This window comes from Sinocyclocheilus grahami, unplaced genomic scaffold, assembly GCF_001515645.1.
Source record: "Sinocyclocheilus grahami isolate Dianchi unplaced genomic scaffold, SAMN03320097.WGS_v1.1 scaffold54.1, whole genome shotgun sequence".
Lineage (NCBI taxonomy): Eukaryota > Metazoa > Chordata > Actinopteri > Cypriniformes > Cyprinidae > Sinocyclocheilus > Sinocyclocheilus grahami.
The window spans coordinates 455,239-476,440 of record NW_015505233.1 but is presented as its reverse complement, the minus strand read 5'-3'; the positions used below and the strand labels follow the sequence as shown (position 1 = coordinate 476,440).

At 35.3% G+C, this 21,202-nt stretch overlaps 1 protein-coding gene across 1 annotated transcript in view; it reads left to right on the top strand.

Annotated features, from left to right (window-relative positions):
• The window catches only part of fam184aa (family with sequence similarity 184 member Aa), a 34,872-nt gene extending 27,343 nt beyond the window's left edge, over nt 1-7,529 (top strand). Inside the window, exons 14-18 of the mRNA XM_016269671.1 lie at nt 882-1,028; nt 2,347-2,464; nt 2,648-2,752; nt 4,137-4,336; nt 7,224-7,529. Of these exons, the coding sequence (XP_016125157.1) occupies nt 882-1,028; nt 2,347-2,464; nt 2,648-2,752; nt 4,137-4,336; nt 7,224-7,305 (652 nt within the window). The 3' untranslated portion in view covers nt 7,306-7,529. The remainder of the gene's footprint in view (nt 1-881; nt 1,029-2,346; nt 2,465-2,647; nt 2,753-4,136; nt 4,337-7,223) is intronic.
• The last annotated feature ends 13,673 nt before the right edge of the window (nt 7,530-21,202 follow it).

Genomic DNA, 21,202 nt, shown 5'->3' with positions numbered 1-21,202 from the left:
GAGAGACCCAGATCATGCTGTCAGATTTTAACAAAGCTCAGGAGCTGCTAAAAGACAAGATCTCTGCTCTGCGGATTCTGTGAGTCCCTTTATCTCACTTACAGATTGAATATCAAGTTGAATTGAATATCAAACACATCATTTTAATGTAATATCCTCGTGAATATTTCAGAAGACAGCTAGATGAATCACATTAACTCTGGTTCAAAACCTAGCGAGCTGCCTTGATTTCTACTACAGTATCCTAACAAATAGGTCTTCTAAGGCTAAAATGGTACCTTGAATGTAATTGCTTCTCATGAGATCACGGCCGTGCTCCACACATAATATTCTAAGTATTTTTGATGCTTATTAAAGTATTGCAGTAGATAGTATAGGATAGGATAGTAGTAGTTTCGCTGAGATGGTTGCAATGCAATTCTGGGATTAAATGTGAAGGATATATGTGATTATGCCTAAAGGAGCATTCACACTGACTGCAATTTGAAGCGGGAAAAAAGTCATTCATTTTTGTTGAAAATTTACCATTTGAAGCAACATAAGTGACAGAAATTGCTAGCAATGAGAATTAGCATAAACAATGTGTTTGTTGTCCAGAGTATTTGCTCTATTTGTTGACACTACATTCTTAAAAATAAAAGTTCCAAAAGAGGGTTTTTGCAGCAGTGCCTCAAAAGAACCATTTTGGGAAACGTTCAGTATACAGTTCTTAAAAAGAACCACTTTTTTTAGTGTGAAGAACATTTTAATATTCCTCCAGTGTAGAATCTTTTGTGTAATGGAATGGTTTCATGGATGTCAAAGGTTCTTCACGGATTTTTAAGAGTGTATGTAAATGGACAAACTGTTTTGCATATGTTAAATGATTTTATTTTATGTAGGGCTCATGAACAGGATCTCTCTAAGCGCCTCGAGAGGGAGATTGACGAGCTGAACGCTTCTCATAACAGAGAGACCCAGATCATGCTGTCAGATTTTAACAAAGCTCAGGAGCTGCTAAAAGACAAGATCTCTGCTCTGCAGATTCTGTGAGTCCCTTTATCTCACTTACAGATTGAATATCAAGTTGAATTGAATATCAAACACATCATTTTAATGTAATATCCTCGTGAATATTTCAGAAGACAGCTAGATGAATCACATTAACTCTGGTTCAAAACCTAGCGAGCTGCCTTGATTTCTACTACAGTATCCTAACAAATAGGTCTTCTAAGGCTAAAATGGTACCTTGAATGTAATTGCTTCTCATGAGATCACGGCCGTGCTCCACACATAATATTCTAAGTATTTTTGATGCTTATTAAAGTATTGCAGTAGATAGTATAGGATAGGATAGTAGTAGTTTCGCTGAGATGGTTGCAATGCAATTCTGGGATTAAATGTGAAGGATATATGTGATTATGCCTAAAGGAGCATTCACACTGACTGCAATTTGAAGCGGGAAAAAAGTCATTCATTTTTGTTGAAAATTTACCATTTGAAGCAACATAAGTGACAGAAATTGCTAGCAATGAGAATTAGCATAAACAGTTTACTTTATGCAAAAACAAGAAGTCTGGTGGGAACATCTACTAGCAACCAACAGTACAGCAACATGGCACTTTGATGGTTTATAAATCACTTTGGTAGTCTATAAAACTTCATGTTGAAAGCATGCCAATGCAGTGTTGTTATTGTTAAATACTAAAACCATTACAATTGTTTTTCTAATTTAAATGAAGATGAAATAAAATATAAATTTTATACAAAGGTGGATGGATACTAAGATGGCGCCGCAGACGGCAGCCGCAGTGTTTGGCTCTCCACTGAAATAGAAATAAGTTGTGTAACTACAAAAATAACTAGAAATAAAACTGAGATAAAAATAAGTTAAAACTAAATACAAATATATATTAAAAAACTAATCAAATTAACTAAAAATAACTAAATACATTTTTATATTTATAAATACTATAACTGTATAAAAATACTAACGGCCAGATTTACTAACGGCTTGCTTCTGTGCAAACCGTCTTTTGGCATTAAAATAACGATTGCGCTCGTCAAATTACTGGTATTTCCACCCTTAATTTCACTCCCAAAAAACATGCCTTAAAGCAGGCGGTAATTTGCGCTGCTCTTGGTAGATTGCGCTGGTCGTTATGGAAATGATCTGGCTGCATAAATCAGTAAATCACCCGCAGAATTTTCCCCTCCCATCAGCGCTTTTATGTTTAGTAAATCTGGCCCTAAAATAACACTGTTCCTATGATGCCTAAACATGTTGACTAGGTGGTAGGTTTTATGACAGAGCCATTGTTTTTACTGCAGTATAATTGTTAATATGTATGTGTGTGGGATGAGCAGGTTGGAAGGTACGGAGGAGAAGTTCAGGAATAGAGAAAGCCGACCAGAGGACCTCCAGGTGATAGCTGAGCTCAGAGAAATGGTGTCCGAGAGAGAAACTCTGGTCAAGAAGCTTGTGGTAAGTGTCCACAGCAACGGTCTGTAGAGGTGCAGCATCCCGTTAAAAGTGATATGTGTACTTCTGTTCTTTTACATTTATTTTTGTCCCAAAGCATTACATGTCTTAAGACAAAAGTCAATATCAGTTCGTTGATTTTTCTGCACAGGGCCTTTCGGTCTGACTGTGCCTCCTTTGTTCCAGGATGACAAGAAGTTTTATCAACTGGAGCTGGTGAATCGAGAGCCTGGATTCAACAAGGTGTTCAACACCAATCCCAATGTTGGTGTCATAAACCCCCTTATAAAGGTTAGAGAGACACAGCCACACTGATCAAAGAGTACCTCTGAAGTCCACATAAATTGGATTTGATCTGATCGTTAAAAAAAAGCACAAACCATAAACCTTTTTAAAAGCACTCCATCCCTACAGTTCATGGAATCCATGAATGTAATAAAAGAATACTTCAAAGGTAATGCCTTATGGGAAGTGGGTTTTACAGAGGTACCGCTAGAATGGGATGTTCTGCAGAGACTATTAATAGCCTACTGTTCTTTTAGTTGGTCTAACTTTTTCTTTCTGTTGCGTAAGTTGTGATTGTGCAATTTGCCATTGTCTGTGTCTTATATCCATGTTCAAACATCAAGTTCTACCCTGCTTTCCAAATCATAAGTTCTGTTCTGAAACCTAATGTGCTGCTTACATAGGACATACTGTAAAACCTCAAAATTGACCCATATGGTGGTTTCAATAGAATCTAACATGTTTTTGAAGTCTCTTATGCTCACCAAAGCAGCATTTATTTATTGGATCAAAAATACTGTGAAAGGTAATTTTGTGAAATATTACAAATGTTTCAATTTAAAATAAATGTTTTCTTTTTTAATGTGTTTTAAAATGTAATATATTCCCGTGATGCAAAGCTGAATTTTCAGCATCATTGCTCCAGTCTCCAATGTCACATGATCCTTCAGAAATCTTTCTAATATGCTGATTTGGTGCAAAAGAAGCATTTCTCATTATTACCAATGTTGAAAACAGTCATGCTGCTTAATATTTTTGTAAGGAATGTGATTTTTTTCAGGATTCGTTGATAAAGAGAAAGTTAAAATAAACAGCGTTCTTCAGCATTGAAATAGAAATGTCCTTACTGTCACTTATGCATCCTTTGCTAAATAAAATTTTTAATTTAAAAACAAAAATCATAACCAAACCAACCTGAACACACACATATATATACAGTATATATATATATATATATATATAAAGATAAACATTGGGTGATAGTAATTTTTTTTATTTGATTGGACTATTTTTATATCATCAATACTTTTTGTATTAAATTAAATAAAAGTGTATAATAAACATTTCTCTCACCTTGATTTTTTTTTTACTTTTGGCACACACTTAAGCCGTATGTGTGGATATAAAGGATACATGCTGCCGAAACTTTTTATAATTAATTTAATAGCAAAATTAGGTATTATACCTTTTTAAACAGGCATTGCTTCAGGACCACACTTATGAGAGTCAGCTCACTAGGTTTTGTAACGGAGCTATAATCTGTCATTTCTGTTCCCTGTCCACATTCAAAATGATGTTCATTACCTTGTCATCATTTAGCTTGAAGCTACAGTTCGCCATCACCTCCGACTTCCCACAATCCCTTTCTGTGTGTGTCCTTTTAATGTAGCATAAGAGTAGAAAACCTGCGAACACTTTCGCCAGCTCTCCGAACCTAAGCGTTGTTGCGGTGGAAGGGATGGCGGGCGGCTCGGTTCTGCCTGCTTGCCTAGAGTCTGTCCCCAACTCCCCCATTCACCACCATGAGCTCAGGTCTAACAAACCTCTGCCCCCTCCAACCCCTCCGCCACAGGCCGACTCCACCCGGAGGTGAGATTGTCCGAGACATCCTTGTCCTCACAAGAGACATGCTTAAAACCACAGTCTTGCCATTGGTCGGATCACACGTCTCAGTCCTAACGGTAGAAAAACCGTCAGTCTGTCTGTTGATTGATTGACGTTTTGATACGAGAACACGGCTATGTCTGTCCCAGAGAATTGTGGGTATGCTCGTCTCACTCTTTAATGCATCTTGCCGGCGAATGGCACACATTAAAAATGTTTGTATTTCATGTTACTTTGATGTGCATGATAAATTGTGCGTACCAATGTCCTTAAATCGGACTGAAAGTTCACCTAAACAGTGTGTGATCACACAATGGCATTGGAATGCCGACACGAGCATGCGGTTGATGTCATCACATGTCATTACATAGCAGTCACGAGTATGGCTCCGCCTATTAGCCGTACTCCGCCCTTCACATTTAATGCATTTGTTGTTTTGTGGTTTTAAAATGAGCTATTCAAATGATGAGCAGCTATTCCTGGTATTTCTTGCCTAGTGAATTCAAGCACAGGAACATGTTGTACGCAGCTTTGGGCTGGGAGATAATATTAGACCGTTTCTGGTAGAGAGGCATATTTTATTTATCATTTAAAAGGAAATAGTTCAGCATGGTGCCTGTGATTTATTTGATGCTTGAACAAGGAGGGCAGCTTCCTATTGGTAAAGAGACACTGCACTGTTTGCTGCGGTAGTTAGACATCAAATTTAAGGATCATTCTTACTGCTGCCAAAAAAGCAAAGGTTACTTGAATATAGTAATGACTACTATAGGGAAATAATGTAAATACACATGTACAGGGGCCACAAAAAATAATATTCAAATTTTAACTTTTTTACTTTTATCTGATTTATGAACAGATTTAATGAACAGATTAAAAATCAAAATATAAATATACTTTCCTAAAATAGTGTGTGAAATTACTTTTAACCAACAGTTGAGGTAATATTAATAAATATATTTACTGATATTTGCACATTAATTCATATTTTGTTAAGTTTAGATGAGTTTATATCTGTTTTCCAAATGAATTGCACAGGATCACATCAGAAATGACAAAATTATGTATTTAGTATGCTTTATTTACTGAAAAAAAGGGTGTAGGAGTACTTTGAAACTATTTTCTCTCAGAAATTGCTTGAGAATTTCACAAATAATAACAAAGAAATGGCAAGTAACACATTGAAGGAAACAGGAATGTAAAAAAATAAGAATATATTTCCAATATAAATATCTAATCATCCTTAAATCAACATAAATTTACTTGAGATGCAAAATAAGCAAGTCTTGTTTTCAGAGTAACTGAACGAAATTAAGTGAGTTTATGCTTAAAACACGAACAGACATCTTTCAATGGGGTGTGAAAGCTTTCAATTAAGTTGATTTTTCTGAGCACGTTGGCAGATATATGTTCTTGTTTTAATCATAAACTCAATTTTGATCAGCTGCTCATGAAACAAGACTTCTTATGTCATTTTGCTTCTCAAGTAAATTTATCTTGATTTAAAACAAATTAGACATTCGCACTGGAAAACGACAAAAATACTGATGAAAGAGTTATTTCCATATTCTAGCCGTTGAGGGCAGTGGTATTCAAGCCATATTTTTTCTTTTTGTAAAAAGTAATGGCGATATGTTGGAAGTTGTATTTTCAAACTATGCCTTGCTAATATAAGACATTTACATTTAGAGACTTCTTTACTTAAAAACTTCAAAAAAATTATTTTTTACAATGTATGTACACTTTGTCACTCATTCTGTTTATTTGAAATGAGCCTTCGAGTAGCGTCCCCTTCCAACAAAGCACAAAAATGCTGATCCAAATACATTCAGTCTCAATTTTAAAGGGACAGTTCACCCAAAAATGAAAATGACCCCATGATTTACTCACCCTCAAGCCATCCTAGGTGTATATGGCATTCTTCTTTCAGACGTATACAATCGGAGTTATATTAAATAATGTCCAGGCTAATCCATGCTTTATAATGGGAGTGGATGGTAGACCAAAATTTGAAGTAAAAAAAATTGCACCCATCCATTATAAAAGAAGTCCACATGGCTCCGGGGGGTTAATAAAGGCCTTCTGAAGCGACGCAATGTGTTTGTGTAAGAAAAATATCCATATTTACAACTTTATAAACCTTAATCTCTAGCTTCCGCTAACTGTCGTACGTGCGTTCACGAGAGCGTGGCGTCCAGCGGATGACGTAAGACGTAGGCAAACGCGGTGACGAACGCGGAAGTGACGAACGTGGAAAAACAGAGGAGAGAGCGAAACAAAACGCCAGTCACGAATTAGTAGTACAAAACAAGGATTTGTAAAGAACAATGTTGGAGGATTTCGATATAAGCCAAGAGGACACTGGTTTTCCTTTGCTGTAAACAAAACTTGTTTCTCGCGAGACTAGCGTATTCTCACCGGAGCTTATGCTACGCTTACGTCTTACGTCATCCACTGGACTCCACTCTCTCGTGAACGAGCGTACGACAGTTAGCGAAAGCTGGAGATTAAGGTTTATAAAGTTGTAAATATGGATATTTTTCTTACACAAATGCATTGCGTCACTTCAAAAGGCCTTTATTAACCCCCCGGAGCAGTGTGGACTTCTTTTATAATGGATGGGTGCAATTTTTTTTACTTCAAATTTTGGGCTACCATCCACTCCCATTATAAAGCATGGATTAGCCTGGGCATTATTTAATATAACTCCGATTGTATTTGTCTGAAATTTTTCGCACCCACTGTTTATTTTTTAGATAGTATCATCATGCAATAAAGTAGCAACTCAGTGTGGAAGTGTTTGATTAGGATGTGCAAATTCTCTTTCCTTTAATGTAACTGGTTGTGTTTGACTTCTCTGTGTTTTGTGCAGCCCTCGTAAGACTGAGGATTCAACTGTAGCATCAAAAGAACAGCAACCACAAGAGCTATTTTCACAGTACTTCTCCTTTTAAATGTTTCAAGACACTCAACTGAAGAGCATGCGAAACTGCAGTTTTCAATAGCCCATTTGTCTGTTCTTGATATCTCACTGTGAGTTTGTTATTTTCCCTTTTGATATGGGCATTTACTTGATATAAAATGAGATGCACATTAATTTCATATAATATTCATAAATGTGTCTTTTCTGAATGGACTAAAACTGTTGGAATACCAATGTCTTGCCAGTTTTGAAATAAATTGCACAGACACTTATATATTTGAATTATATTGTCTTCTTACAAACTATAAACCATCAATATAATAAATAAAACATTGAAATCTTAAGTCTATACTTTATAAGCATTGTCAAAGGACTGCATGTCTTTTAAAAGAATCGTTTACCCAAATATGCTTTCGTTATTTTGCCGAAAAAAACAACAAAAACTGTTTTCAAAAATATGAAAATACTTGTTGTCGTACCACAACTGTTTATACTAATAACAAGCTGTCAAAGTGGGCAAAATTTATTATATTTGCATTATATTGCGTGATATTTGAAGTCTTCTAAAGTCATAGGAACAGAACTAGTCTGAAAAAAAAAACGTTGGTGTAGAAACAATTTTCATTCAGAAATTGCTAGTAAATTTGACAAATAATTACAAAGAACTGTTCCCCAATAATCATTGTTTTATTTACAACTTCGTATAAACTATGAAACAAATAGATTCTTTGCATTTGCATGTGTATTTTATTCAAAAATGCATGTAGGTTTGGAACGAGGGAGAGTTAATAAGGCTTTTTTATTTGGTATTTTTATTTGTAGCTGAACTATCCCTTTAAAAGCACTTTAAGTACTTTTTACGGTGCTTTTTATGGTTTTCCGCGTCAGTGACTTGAACAGGATCTACACATGGTTTATTTCTCACTACTTTTGTTTGAAAAATTCAGTCAGTTGGATCATTTAAAACAAACGTTCTCTTTATTGGTTGTCCACATTTAAAAATATCCTTAAATGACCCATTTTAGCTCTCTCTTTCTCAGATCATGCTCACAGGAAGTGTAAACAGACATTTATATCTTAAGTGTACAAGCGTAATTTACCTCAGTGCCAACATGCTCTGTTCCTCTTGTGAATAATATATGATTTCTGGGACTGACCTATAAATTTTGCATTTCAACACAACAATTACGAGATTTTTTGGGGATATTTACATAAATGTCTTGGCACTTAAAGGAATTGCTGTTTGCTGTTGGGAGCTACTTTTGCCAGAAATTACAGGCATTTGATGATGTTCATTCTTTGTGTTTTTGTGAACTACACCAGTTCATATGACCGCTTCATATGACAAAACATATCTGAATTTACATAACATACAATTTTGTATATTTTATAGGCTTATATATCCCAATACAAAACATATATGAACATAATGAGATTTGTACTCATCCAAAGGTCAAAAATATGCTTATTGTTGTAAGAATAATGCAACAAACGTAAATAAAGAAAAATCAGTGCCGCCCTCGAATCATTTCAGGAAATGAACACGTGTTGCATCATCAGTAGGACATTTTTAATTCCCAAAAATTGTCCAAGGTCTTGTACAGCGCGTCTTGTGATTGGCCGGTTGTCATCTTTTGCTGTCACATGAGCAAGACGATGATGTAGATGAGCAGCAGGCAGATGAGGATGAGGGAGAAGTTGATGATGAGATCTTGTAGGTTGCGTTTGGTCTGCGGGTTCACTTCGATGTTGGACGCCCTCCGGATGGCTGACCGTGCCATGTGCTGCACCCTCTCCATCCTGATCAAGACTGCAGACTAGTGGCAGTGAGAGGAATGGACGGATGGAGATGGTGGTGCTCTTGCGTTCTTGTGGTGCTTTATGGTGAAAATGAGAGAAATTATTCTATTTTAAGATGTCTTAGAAATAAAAATATAAGAGGTGATCACACTTGGATTTATATATAGTAAATCTGTTCTGATTCTGATGTGCGTGGCTCAATCTTTATTTAAACCTCTGATGTATGTTGCCCGCTACAGTGGGCTGCATTTTTTAAGCTTTCTTGTTGAGATGTTGCATTCTTGCCCATAATTCTATATTACTGCCCTTATTTTTGTGATGTGTTTATTTATGGCAACATAAAATTAAAATACCTGATGAAAGTGATGCATCAAGTACCACAAAAATATTTACTACTATTTTCTGTTTGCTATAGAGAGATGTGTAACACTCTAACCTCTGGTTTCACAGACAAGGCTTAAGCCTAATCCTAGACTAAAATGTAAGTCTGAGCTGTTTCAACTGAAAGAAACTTGCACTGACTGATCTTAAAATATATAAGTGCCTTTGTTTTGTCTCAAGATGCACACCAGTAATGTTTTTTCCTAAGTACGTTCATAAAAATGACTTAAATGTCCTAATTGAACTATGGCCTAATCCTGGCTTAGTCTAAACCCTGTCTGTGAAATCAGGCCTATAAGTACATAATTTATCATATATAAACATTAAGCTGTTTTCTCCTATAAGCCATAATAAAATATATAATTTTGGGAAGAGAAAATCGTATTGTTTATATTTATTTATTTATACAAATGATAGGCCTGGTTACACAGACAGGTCTTAGACTAAGCCAGGATTAGACCATAGTTCAATTAGGACACTTAAGTAAGTTTTATAATTAAAAAAAAAACATTACTGGTGTGCATCTTGAGACAAAACAAAGGCACTTATATATTTTAAGATTTAACATTTTAGTCTGGGACTAGCTTAAGCCTAGTCTGTGAAGCCAGGGGATGATGTTTTAAATTATATAATATATTTTATTAACGTTATTTATTGGACTATATTTATAAGTGGACTTTAGATAGTTATATATTTATTGCAAAATATATGGAAAGTGAAAAATCGTATTGTTTATATTTGTTATTTTTATACAAATTATGATATTTTAAAATTATATTATATATGTTAAAAATACTTATTTATTGGACTATATAAATGTACTATATATAATTATTTATTTATTTGTGTGTGTCTGTGTGTGCATGTTTATGTGGTTTATGAGGACACAAATTTGTATAATAACATGGGTATGACATAGGTATTACAACGAGAAGGTGATATATGAGGACATTTTCAGCCCCACAAACCATAAAAACAAACCTGTGTGTGTATATAAAAAGCTTAATGTTTATATTTATTTTATTTATTAGTATATTTATTTATTAAATGACAAATTATATATTTTATTTATTTATTTATAAATAAATACATACACTGCATTTATTTATTTAACATATAAAGCTATTTTTTCCCCTTCCCTTTTCCTTTATGATTTCATAATTCACATATCGGGAGTTCATGTAATTGATTAACAAATATATGCAGAGTAATTAAAAATACTACATGAAAATACCATGTTCAGTAGATATTGTGCAAATTCAGAGTTTTCTTTATTAGGGATTCTTTAATAATAATAACAACAACAACAATAGGAATCTTACAATTGTTATTTAATTCTTTTTATTCATATAGCATGCATTTGTCTGGCATATTTGCCATTTTCCAAAGTGATGTGATTAGCATGAACACTCGGCACTCAAAGTTCAGCCAGTACTGACTGCCGTACTCTTACCCTCTTTAGGGCACTCGTGTTAAAAGCTGTGAATGACACGCATTTGTGAGTGACGGCCACTTGTCTAACAGCTAAAGCTATTCTCTTATCGGCCGTCTGCAGATATATGTGCTCAGTATTTCCAGACTTTGCCAAAAGCTCACGTACAGTCAGTCGAGTCACTCTAAATGTCTACACAAGTTCAAGTAATTCCAAGTAAGACATTCTTTGATTATTTTCCAGGAACAGCATTCCTGTTAGCCAAGTTAATTGACCATTAAAGAGACGAGGAAGTTATACTGCCTGTCTTTGTTTATCTGTCTCTCTATCTTGCTTATCTGGCCTCAGGAAAAGAGCATTTTAGATGAGAAATTTCAGTATATCATAGTGCTATTTTGAACTACAGTAGATTTAAGAGACCCCGTATCGCTATTAGCCCCTCGAGCACGGCACTTGACTTAAGTTGGTCCGTGTGGACAGGATAAACAAACATCAGCTAGATGATAAAAATAAAACTATCTCAGCAAAAGCAGAGACTTATGAACTTGATCTCATTTTAAAGGCTTCAAAAGCCAGTGTTTATCAGGAGAGGCCCTGCATTCCAGTCCTGTGATCCAGTGACAATTATAACTGCTTCGCTGGAAAGTAAACACTGGCATCTGTGATCAGCTGTATTGAAGTTTAATAAAACCCCACTAGATTTGCCTTTAATTCAATTTCAAAAGACTATACAATGATCCTCTGTACTGGTTGTAGAGTAAAAATAAAACATAGAAGCACATTTATATTTCTGTGAACGTATGTTACAGTTCATCAAATTATTGTTTGGCTTTGACCGACTGTTTTCAGTTCGCTGATTTGCATGGAAACAAATTTGATGAAAGTGGCATTTCAGTGCAGGATGCAAATGTGCTTTTGGCGTTCTTTCTAGACGGCTCATCCTCTGTGTCCTTCAAGTTTGATGTTTTTCATTCTCTTTCGCTATTTTCTGATGTAAACTGCATGCGATGTCTAGGAAATCTTAATATTTTAATATTAAAGCTAATATTTTGATACTATTTTACCCAAGTAGCTGTGATAATTTTGTGCGTGGGCTGTTATACTTGATTTAATTGATTAAAAGCCTTTTTCTTACCCGTTAAATGGCAGCCGAAGGAGGAAGCAGTCCTTTCAGATAATAGGTCAAGTGTGAAGCAGCAGGAGAGTGTTGGATGTAGACACACAGGCTCTCAGGACACGCTACAAAGTTTATAGGAGGAACTGAAAGGGGTGGGGAAAACAAACGGGAGGGCGGTAGATGCAAAGGGAGCGCATCCCCATCTCAAGATCACAGGACGGCCTGTTTGGATCTGCTCCTCCATCCAGTGTTTGTTGTGATGACACACGACTGATGAAGGAAGTCAGTGCTGGATCATTATCCTTCCAAACTCTAGTTTATGGTAAATAGGGAGGGATAGAGCAGGATTGTTAGATTTTGCAATGAAACAAAAATGCCTATGTAAAATAACAACAGAATGAATACAAATATGACTGTCAATGTTACAAAAGTAATTTTCCCACTCACTGTCTATAAAAACATAAATATTATTTTATTTAACCAAACATGTTTTCCCCCCAAAAAGGCCAACAAGAAGTGAAAAATGCTTACTTTTCTATAAAAGCAATAAATGTAAATATTAAATAAATATTATGTAGGTATTTATTCGTATATTTTTTTTTAACACTACGCTTTTTTCCTGTAATATCAAAAGACATTATTTTTGGAAGAAAAAATCTTATGGTTGTATTATTATTTGCTAACATTGTTATTAAATTATTATAATGATGTTTTATTAACAAAGCTCTAAGAAGTGATTTTAATTTATTTATTAATTTAATAAGCAGTTTATTTGTTTACTTTTGTATTTATTAGCTATTCACTATTAAAGATATTTTAAAACGGACATCACTAAAATATGAATAATCAATTAATAAATTATTTAGTGAATCAGTAACTGTGCCTAATTTATAAAGCCATCCTGAATTAAATATCTTAATTTATATTTTGTCGATTTATAAAAATGTAATGGCATTTTAGGCCTATTTAGTGGTCATATCAGATATACAATATGAATATATTTAATCAAAATACTAACAGATTTACAAGAGAAAAATGTGTATTTTTCACCTGTAGAAATATTGGTTTTCATTAACAATGTGAATATTATTAATGTCACAAGAGCATAATTGTGTATATATGTGTTCTTATAACATATGAATGTAAAGAAAGTTTCTCATATATGTAAGTAGTGATGTTTTTGTCACATTTACTGTGTGCTTCAATACATGCTCTAGGTTTGCATAAGTGATTTTATGCAAATCATCTGGGACTCGTGTGCCGAATTCTTTTTAAGAAATAATGTAGGATTTAAATTTAGGTATTTTTGCAAATAATTACAGAGAAAGAGCAAGAAACACATTGATTGTTCATGGAATTTTGAAGTAGAAAGTGTGAAATAGTATTTTCTTGTAAAGCGTACCTTGTTCATCTTTATTTATAACTTGTTGTATGAGATATGAAACAAAGACTGTTGATGCTGAAAAAAACAAAACAGGCCCGTGCAGAGACTCCTTTGTGTTAAGGAGATTTACAGGCTTTGGAAAACCTAAATCAAGCACGGGGTAAACATCTGAAAAGCACACCGCTCTTATCTAACAGCCAAGGATGTGTAGAGGTATGCGCGCTGGTTGTGTTTTCTCTGGACTGGACTCTGCTGACTTTGGCGTGCCTCCACGTCTCCTGTTGTCCTGCAGCTATGCGCGACACAAGTGTGCGATTCCACAGCGTAAGCCCCGGTAGCACTGCCGCCTCTTCTACAATGAAAGAACAGTAATGAACGAGAAGGTGACAGTGCACTGATGTGTCATCACAGATGCATGAATTAAGCTTTGGATGAGGCCGGGTTTTATCCCGTCCTGCGTGACGCACTATAAACCCCGAAACACATTTACTAGAGTATTTATCAATCACTCTCTGTGGATTCACTTGCCTCTTGGTATAAATTTAGGAAATGCTTGGCAGTTACACACTGTTTGAGAAGGGAACAGGGCTCGGGATGCGCAAGCGATCATGTGGTAGTTTTATTCGTTGTTTGTTTTGGCTCTCCATTTTCAAAGCTTCATCTGTTTCCTCACAACTGCAGAGAGAAAATTGTGTCAGTCGACAGTGAAGATGCAGAGGACCGCGCTGTCAACACCTCTTGCTTATGGCAGATGCATGGCTCTGAACAGAAATGTCAGGTCAGGGAAGGTGCAGCTTTTCCACAGGATAAGGAACGGAGCCCGCGTGTCTGACACGTAGCAATGGCACTCTGTAAAGGTGGCGGCTGCTGCAGAGTGGCAGAAGAGGCCAAATGATTAAGTTGTTTACGTGGGTTATTTCTGCAGGGATTCACAGCTTTGGTCAGGAAGCATTTTATAAAAATGCTGAAAAGCCGATTTATTAGACCTTTGCTGGCATGCATGCGAAATCTAAGTTTCAGACTAATGCTTTTCAACTTGCTTCAGATGTTTTTTTTTATTTGTAAAATTAATCAGAAATGTCCTTGTGTTGGCTGTAACAAAAATAGTGTATGTAATTAGTAATTATTTATTTTATTGAACCTTTTTATATATACTTTGAATATATACTGTATACTATACATTACTTGGTCATGGTGGGTATAATGTTTTTTGAAAAAATTAATACTTTTATTCGGCAATGACCCGTTAAACTTTCTATTCGAAAACATTATCATGTTAAGCAGCACAAAAATATTAAACAGCACAACTATTTCAGCATTGAAAAATATTAATAAATGTTTGTTTTTTTTGAAGGATCGTATCATGTGACACTAAAGACTGGGGTTTTATGATGACTGAAAATTCAGCTTTGCATCACAGGATAAAATAACATTTTAAAATGTATTAAAATAGAAAACAGTTATATTAAATTGTTATAATATTTCAACATGGTCCTGCATTTTGATCAAATAAATGCAGCCTTGATTAGCACAAAATATTTCTTTCAAATATATAAACTTTTGAATGGTAGTGTATAATATAATACTTTATATAATAATAGTATTTCATGTTTTCTTAATTTCATTACATTGTTGTTATTTTCTGTTTTACAGTTTAAATCTCCCTTATTTACATTTGGACCACGTTTTGTGTATTTTTCTTGGAAATTGGGCCAATTTAAGGGTGAAAATGTAGCCATAAACTGCATCCATGCAACACAATTCATAACAAGAACATTTTTGCAATTTTAAAGGTTTCTAAAGAGTGAAAATTGAATAATTTCATCCTTTCGCCAGCCATTAATTAAATGCGTAAAACCAACTGTAGTTGACACAAGCCTGTTTATTTTCGCTACAAGTTTGAATTTAATTTAGCCTGGGTCATTTTTCTACACAGTACTATACCTAGTTATGTTTATGGATTTAAAGGATGCGGGCATGTCATACAACCTGTCCATGTTGGCATTTGCTTATTTCAGCTAGCTTCCACCAGGTTAAAGTTGATGTTTAGCAGCCTTTGTCATCATCAGCATCATAAGATATGAGAAACCCGTTCTTGTCCATTTTAAAATGTTCATGAGCCTATTTATTTTGCATCCCTATACATAATTATATGGTTTATTTGTTTCATTTGGCATTGTTTTTCCCTGCTGTTTGATCTTGTTGTGGTACTAGAAATGAATTCTTCTATCCTGGCTGAAATTGGAAATAGATGAGGCCGTGATATGCGATGAACATGCAGAATATCTACCTATTGGTGAGTTATTAGCAAGGGTTTCAGGAACACTCGCACACAAGCAGACAGATTAGCACACCTATCAACTGAAGACAGATGCTTCCCTCAGCTCTGTAAATTAAAAAGCTCTCCGGAGGGATTTGGAGCGATGGGCTGTGGAGAATGCCTTGAGCTATTTTTGTACACACACATTCGCATCTGCCCTAATATGGGAACCGAGACACATCGGCTAGACACAGTATTTCTGTAATCAAGAAGAAGAAATAAGCTTCAGCATTTCTTCATTGTTATATTGCTCATTGCTTACTTTTAATCAGTTTCAGTGAGAAGGATCTGTCAGTCATGGCCATGCTAGGGATTTTCTTGTTGGATATTGGCAATGAGGTCTCCCAGAATAAACTTCCTTTGTTCCCACAAATCCTCAGCAGCACTCGAAATAAAACTCGCACAGCGATCTTTGCATGGTTGTGGTAGGCTGATCCTAGGAGAATCCCCCTAACCAAACTTTCGCTGCAGTCCCACAGCTCTGCAAACACTCCTGCTATTACGTGTTAAAGCAGGTGTGAGGGATTTTCAAACATTTGCAGAAGGATGACAAAACTTGCGTTAAATATGTTTAGAAAATGACCTCATGGGGGCCTGATTACAGCAGATTCCAAAAAAGGCTGTGCTGGTGGTACATTGTTGTTTGTTACATCAAAATGCGTTTAGTTTTTCTTTTCGTGATTCTAGGATGGCCTCAGATGACACATCCGCCAGTCAAAAAGCAGGGGTGGAAGACCCTTCATAGTATATCCCAGTCATGTGCCGCCCATAAAACATGTTTTCTCAGACCTCATGAATTTAAGCTGTATTGTGGAATGAGTGTCATGCTGTATGTATTGTCTTTGGCTCAGAGTAAATCCACATTAGTAATCCATTGATACTCAGTCTGGACAGTGTTGTCGTCGTCCTGTCTTGGATTGGTGAGAAGTGGCAGCAGACAAATTACACCATATAATTAATTCTGATGAATTATAAAATTTAATTTTTTATAATTTTAGTTATATATACATTTATGTGTGTGTGTGTGTGTGTGTGTGTATTTTTAAGCACAACATAATAGTAATAATAAGAACATTTATAAAAAAGAAGAAATGTTTTTATGGCATATTAGCATCGTTTCTGACTCTGGAGGCATCAATTACATTTTAAAATATATTTAAATATAAATACTTTGTTTTAAATTGTAATAATATTTTATAAAAATTTTACTGCATTTTTATTAAAAAACAGTCCTGGTTAGCATGAGAGGCTTGTTTCAAAACATTAAAAAATCGTATATAAAATATGTTGACGTCAACATGAAACAGCATTCACACCCTATTTTTCTATCATAATGCAACATGTTTATAAAAAAAGTAGGGTGTAGATTCTTGATTTTATCCATCAGAAACTGATTGGACTACTCCACTTCTGAATCACTTGGCTAATGGTAAATATAATTTTTGCCATAAGTGACATCAGCTAAAAAAGGAAAAACACTGTATTAAAAAGTAAATAGGGTCAATTCTTATTGACTTATAAATGAAGTCACACTCAGCTATCTATATGCATAAATCTTACCTGTAATTGACATCAAATAACCTCTACTTATAGCACTATTGGGGTCCCAAATACCAAGTGAATAATACATCATAACTCTAACTCTAATATTCATGCTGTGCTCTTTTGAACTGACCGTGTGATATTTTAAGCCTGGCGAGGAGACAACTTGGACAAAGACAGTGGAAAAACATTTCTGCTATTTATAAGGTCTGATTAAAGGGTCAGAGCTTTCTCATGTGATAAATACATAATCGAGTACATCTACTGTAGTTCATTGTCACATCACAGGGTCAGTCGCAGGGGGTTTGTGGATTTAAGAGCGGCCCCTTCACAACAGGACCTGTAGCTTAATTAGACACATCACTGAAAGTCCTCTCGTTTGAGAAGTGAGCAGACATCATGGTCCTCCTGCCGCATGGATGTTTTGCATGCCACATGCATGCATTAACTAACAAAAGGCAAATTATCAACACCACTATCTCTAGTTTATTCAAAATGAAGGGAGTCCTGGTCCTCAGTAAATGTCAGCTTGTTTTTATAGGTTATATAAGCAAAGCTCTTGTGTAAACATGCAGCATTTTGGAATCGTTAATGTTCTGTAACATGGAACATGCATGAATATTCTCAAAGGGATAGTTCACCCAAATGAAAATTCTGTCGTTATTTACTCACCCTCATGTGTTACAAAATAAGCAAAGTGTAAAACGTGGATTAAATAGATAATTATCGGCATTCTGGAAGAGACTAGGAATCTGTATTTACTTTAAAAAAGTATATATTTGGTGGGGCACAGAAAAAAGCATATTAATTAGCATGCATGTGTTGTGTTCAATTCAGCAGGTTTTCTCAAGAAATGTACTAACAAGGACTTATGGAAAGGTACTCTTTAGCAGACCACTATTACAAGGAGTACAAACTGTGAGAAATTATACTATAAATATAGATAAATATGTCTTATGCATAAAATGTTTATATAAGATACACATAATTCATCTCTGACATTATTTAGAGCAAAGGTTTTGTGAAGCATCGCCACCTAGAGGGAAAGCCAGGTAAGCCTTACAAAACATGAATGAATAACATGATGTTGACTACATTAATTGTCATTACTTGTGATTTCTGTTTGGTTTTACAAACCTAGGAACGAGATGAAATTATTTTTGGGCATTATGTGACAGATGATCAGTGTTGGGGAGTAACTAGTTACGTGTAACGGAATTACGTAATTTAATTACAAAATAAAAGTAATTGTAATCAGTTACAGTTACTGAGAGAAAAATGTGTAATTAAATTACAGTTACTTATGAAAATGTTAAGGATTACAAAGGGGGTTACATCTGCTTTTTTCATACACACTCCCACATACAGATTTAATTGATTTCTTTCATAAATTGCAGTGACTGCTCTAAAAAATGAAACACCAATGTTTCAGGAGTTTAGAACAAGCTTATTCGATAACTCTTTTATTTCCTATATGGGTTTATGTATAGCTATGCTTAATTTTTTTAAGATTAACTGTTTTTTTCCCAAGACATTGTTAGATTCCAGTGTAAAGATTTGATTCCAAAAACAGTATCATAGCTGATAAAATATTTCTTGTTATGATTTTAAATATGTATTTAACTTCAGAATGATCTCAAAGTAAGTCTGATTTTGTGGTGGCTGTGCTTCAAAGGGGACATTGATCTTCTACAAGTTGGTATGATTCTTTAGGGCCTTCATGAACGGTCTGCAACATACTTTGGTTAAAATTCCTCAGTGGTCGTGTAAAACAACACCCTTTTTACCTTGCTCTGTTCACAGTGACTCATTTTGGAGCATGTCCCTTTAAATGCTAATGAGCCCTGCTCATCCGCCCCTTTCTTCTGTGGAAGAGCAAAGGCGATTTGCAAATAATCATAAAAAATATAAAGTGTCAGACTTACTTCTTCTGGAGGTGCAGCTGGATCACGAACAATGGGTACTGATCTATCCTTGAGTTTTAACTTTTTAACAAAACCTGCCTTGAATTGTCCCTCGTTCAGAAAGCAGACAGTCTGGAGTAAAATTATTTGTGCAGACATAAACGAATGTAGGTGTCACGAATCCAGTCCATGAACTTCCGTCTGCTAGCCATCAGAGGTCACCCTTTCCATTTTCATTGACTCTCGCACTACACACTGTTGCATAGCACCCCGGACTGCATATCCCATCATTCATTGCACTGATTGCACACAGCACTGATTGCACACAGCTGTTTCATATCACTCACTCACTATATAACACTCACTCAAACAACCATTCTCTGCCGAGTATTGCTTAGCCGGTTATTATTCCTGGTTCCTGTTATCCTGCCGGTGTTTCCTTGTCTTGTCTTGCCTTGTCTGTTTTCTCGGTTTCTGATCTTTTCCTGTTTTCCTGGGTTTATCCCCCTAGTCTCGCCCCTGTGATTCTGTCTGCCGATCGTTGACCTACGCTAGCCCTAGGACTATTCTTGTGTTTTGCCCGCCATATACCGGTTTGCCATTGTTCGACCCTGCCTGTTATGACCACGTCTCTTAAATAAAAGCTTGCAGATGGATCCACACGTCTCACGTCTCGTCAGCCCCATTACAGTAGGTGTATTCAGTGACGCATTACCATTAAAAACAAAACTAATGCACTGCGTCCTCAGTGGCTCTGATGTCGGGAGAAAATTACGATTCTTATGTTCTTCTACATCACAAAACTTTAAAAAACCTGCATTGCTTACAAGACATTGTCGCTACAGCTGCTGGAGCGTGGAGAAAATGATTGAAACACTGGCGAAAACATGCTAATATTGGACAGTACATCAGCGGTTGTGGGCGGGGCCTGAACAATATGACAACATACTGCTCAGAAAATCAAAACGGCTTGATAATTGAGACTGTTTAGGATTTTGGGGGATTTAAAAAGGGAGTGAATGGATTTTTATCATTGTAGGGTGGTTGTGTCCACACACTGCTAAGATACATTTATATGCAAACACCATGTGAAAGTGAATTTTGCATCCAATGTCTACTTTAAAATTGAAATATAATCATAATTCAAGTGAGGAAGAATTTCAAAAGTGTGACAGGAATCAGTGTTGAGTACTACTGTAAGGTTTACCCTGCCTGGTTTACATGTTTGAAAATGATAAACAGTTGAAAACATTAGAAATTTAGAAAAGTAATCAAATGTATTCAGTTACATTACTTTAATAAAGTCATTGAAATGTTACACTATTACATTTTAAGTAACTTGTAATCTGTAACCTAGTACATTTCCAATGTAACCTTCCCAACACTGCAGATGATATTGATAGTTATAGGAAACCAGTCGACCTTATTCAGGTTTAATTTTTGACAGGAATGAAATCGAGGCTGTGAAGGATAGAAGTACAGTATGTTGTTTAACAACATACAGACTGTTCAGCTGATAAAATGTCTTTCTGAAACAAGCGTTCAGTCAACAAAAACTCAATAAAACTGTTTTGAAAGATGGCGAAAATAACATGATCTGGGACCTTCATACTGTGCGTGCCATTTTAAAGACTACATTTTTCCCTCACAGCCATCTGTGTTAAATTCAAAATGGTATCTAACCTGACTAAGGTCTATTTTTTCAGCTGAATGAACCTCTTGCTGTTTACTCTTGCTATTCTCAATCTAAAACTGTCTGGATGGTTATGTATTATGTATCTTAGATATGCTGACTCTTACACTAAATACCTTTACATACTATAGTGAGCACTTTGTTATTGATAAAATTCACACTTTTCCTTCATTGGAACTGATAGCAATTACATTTTAACCATTAAATAAACACAACACTGCCTTGAATCTATGACAACTGTAAACTGTACAGATAAGAACTTCTACACTTTACAATCAAGTGACCATAGTTCAGTCTGCTTAATCTGTTTGCATGGTTATATATGACACATACTTCGAGAGTCTTCTTACGGAAC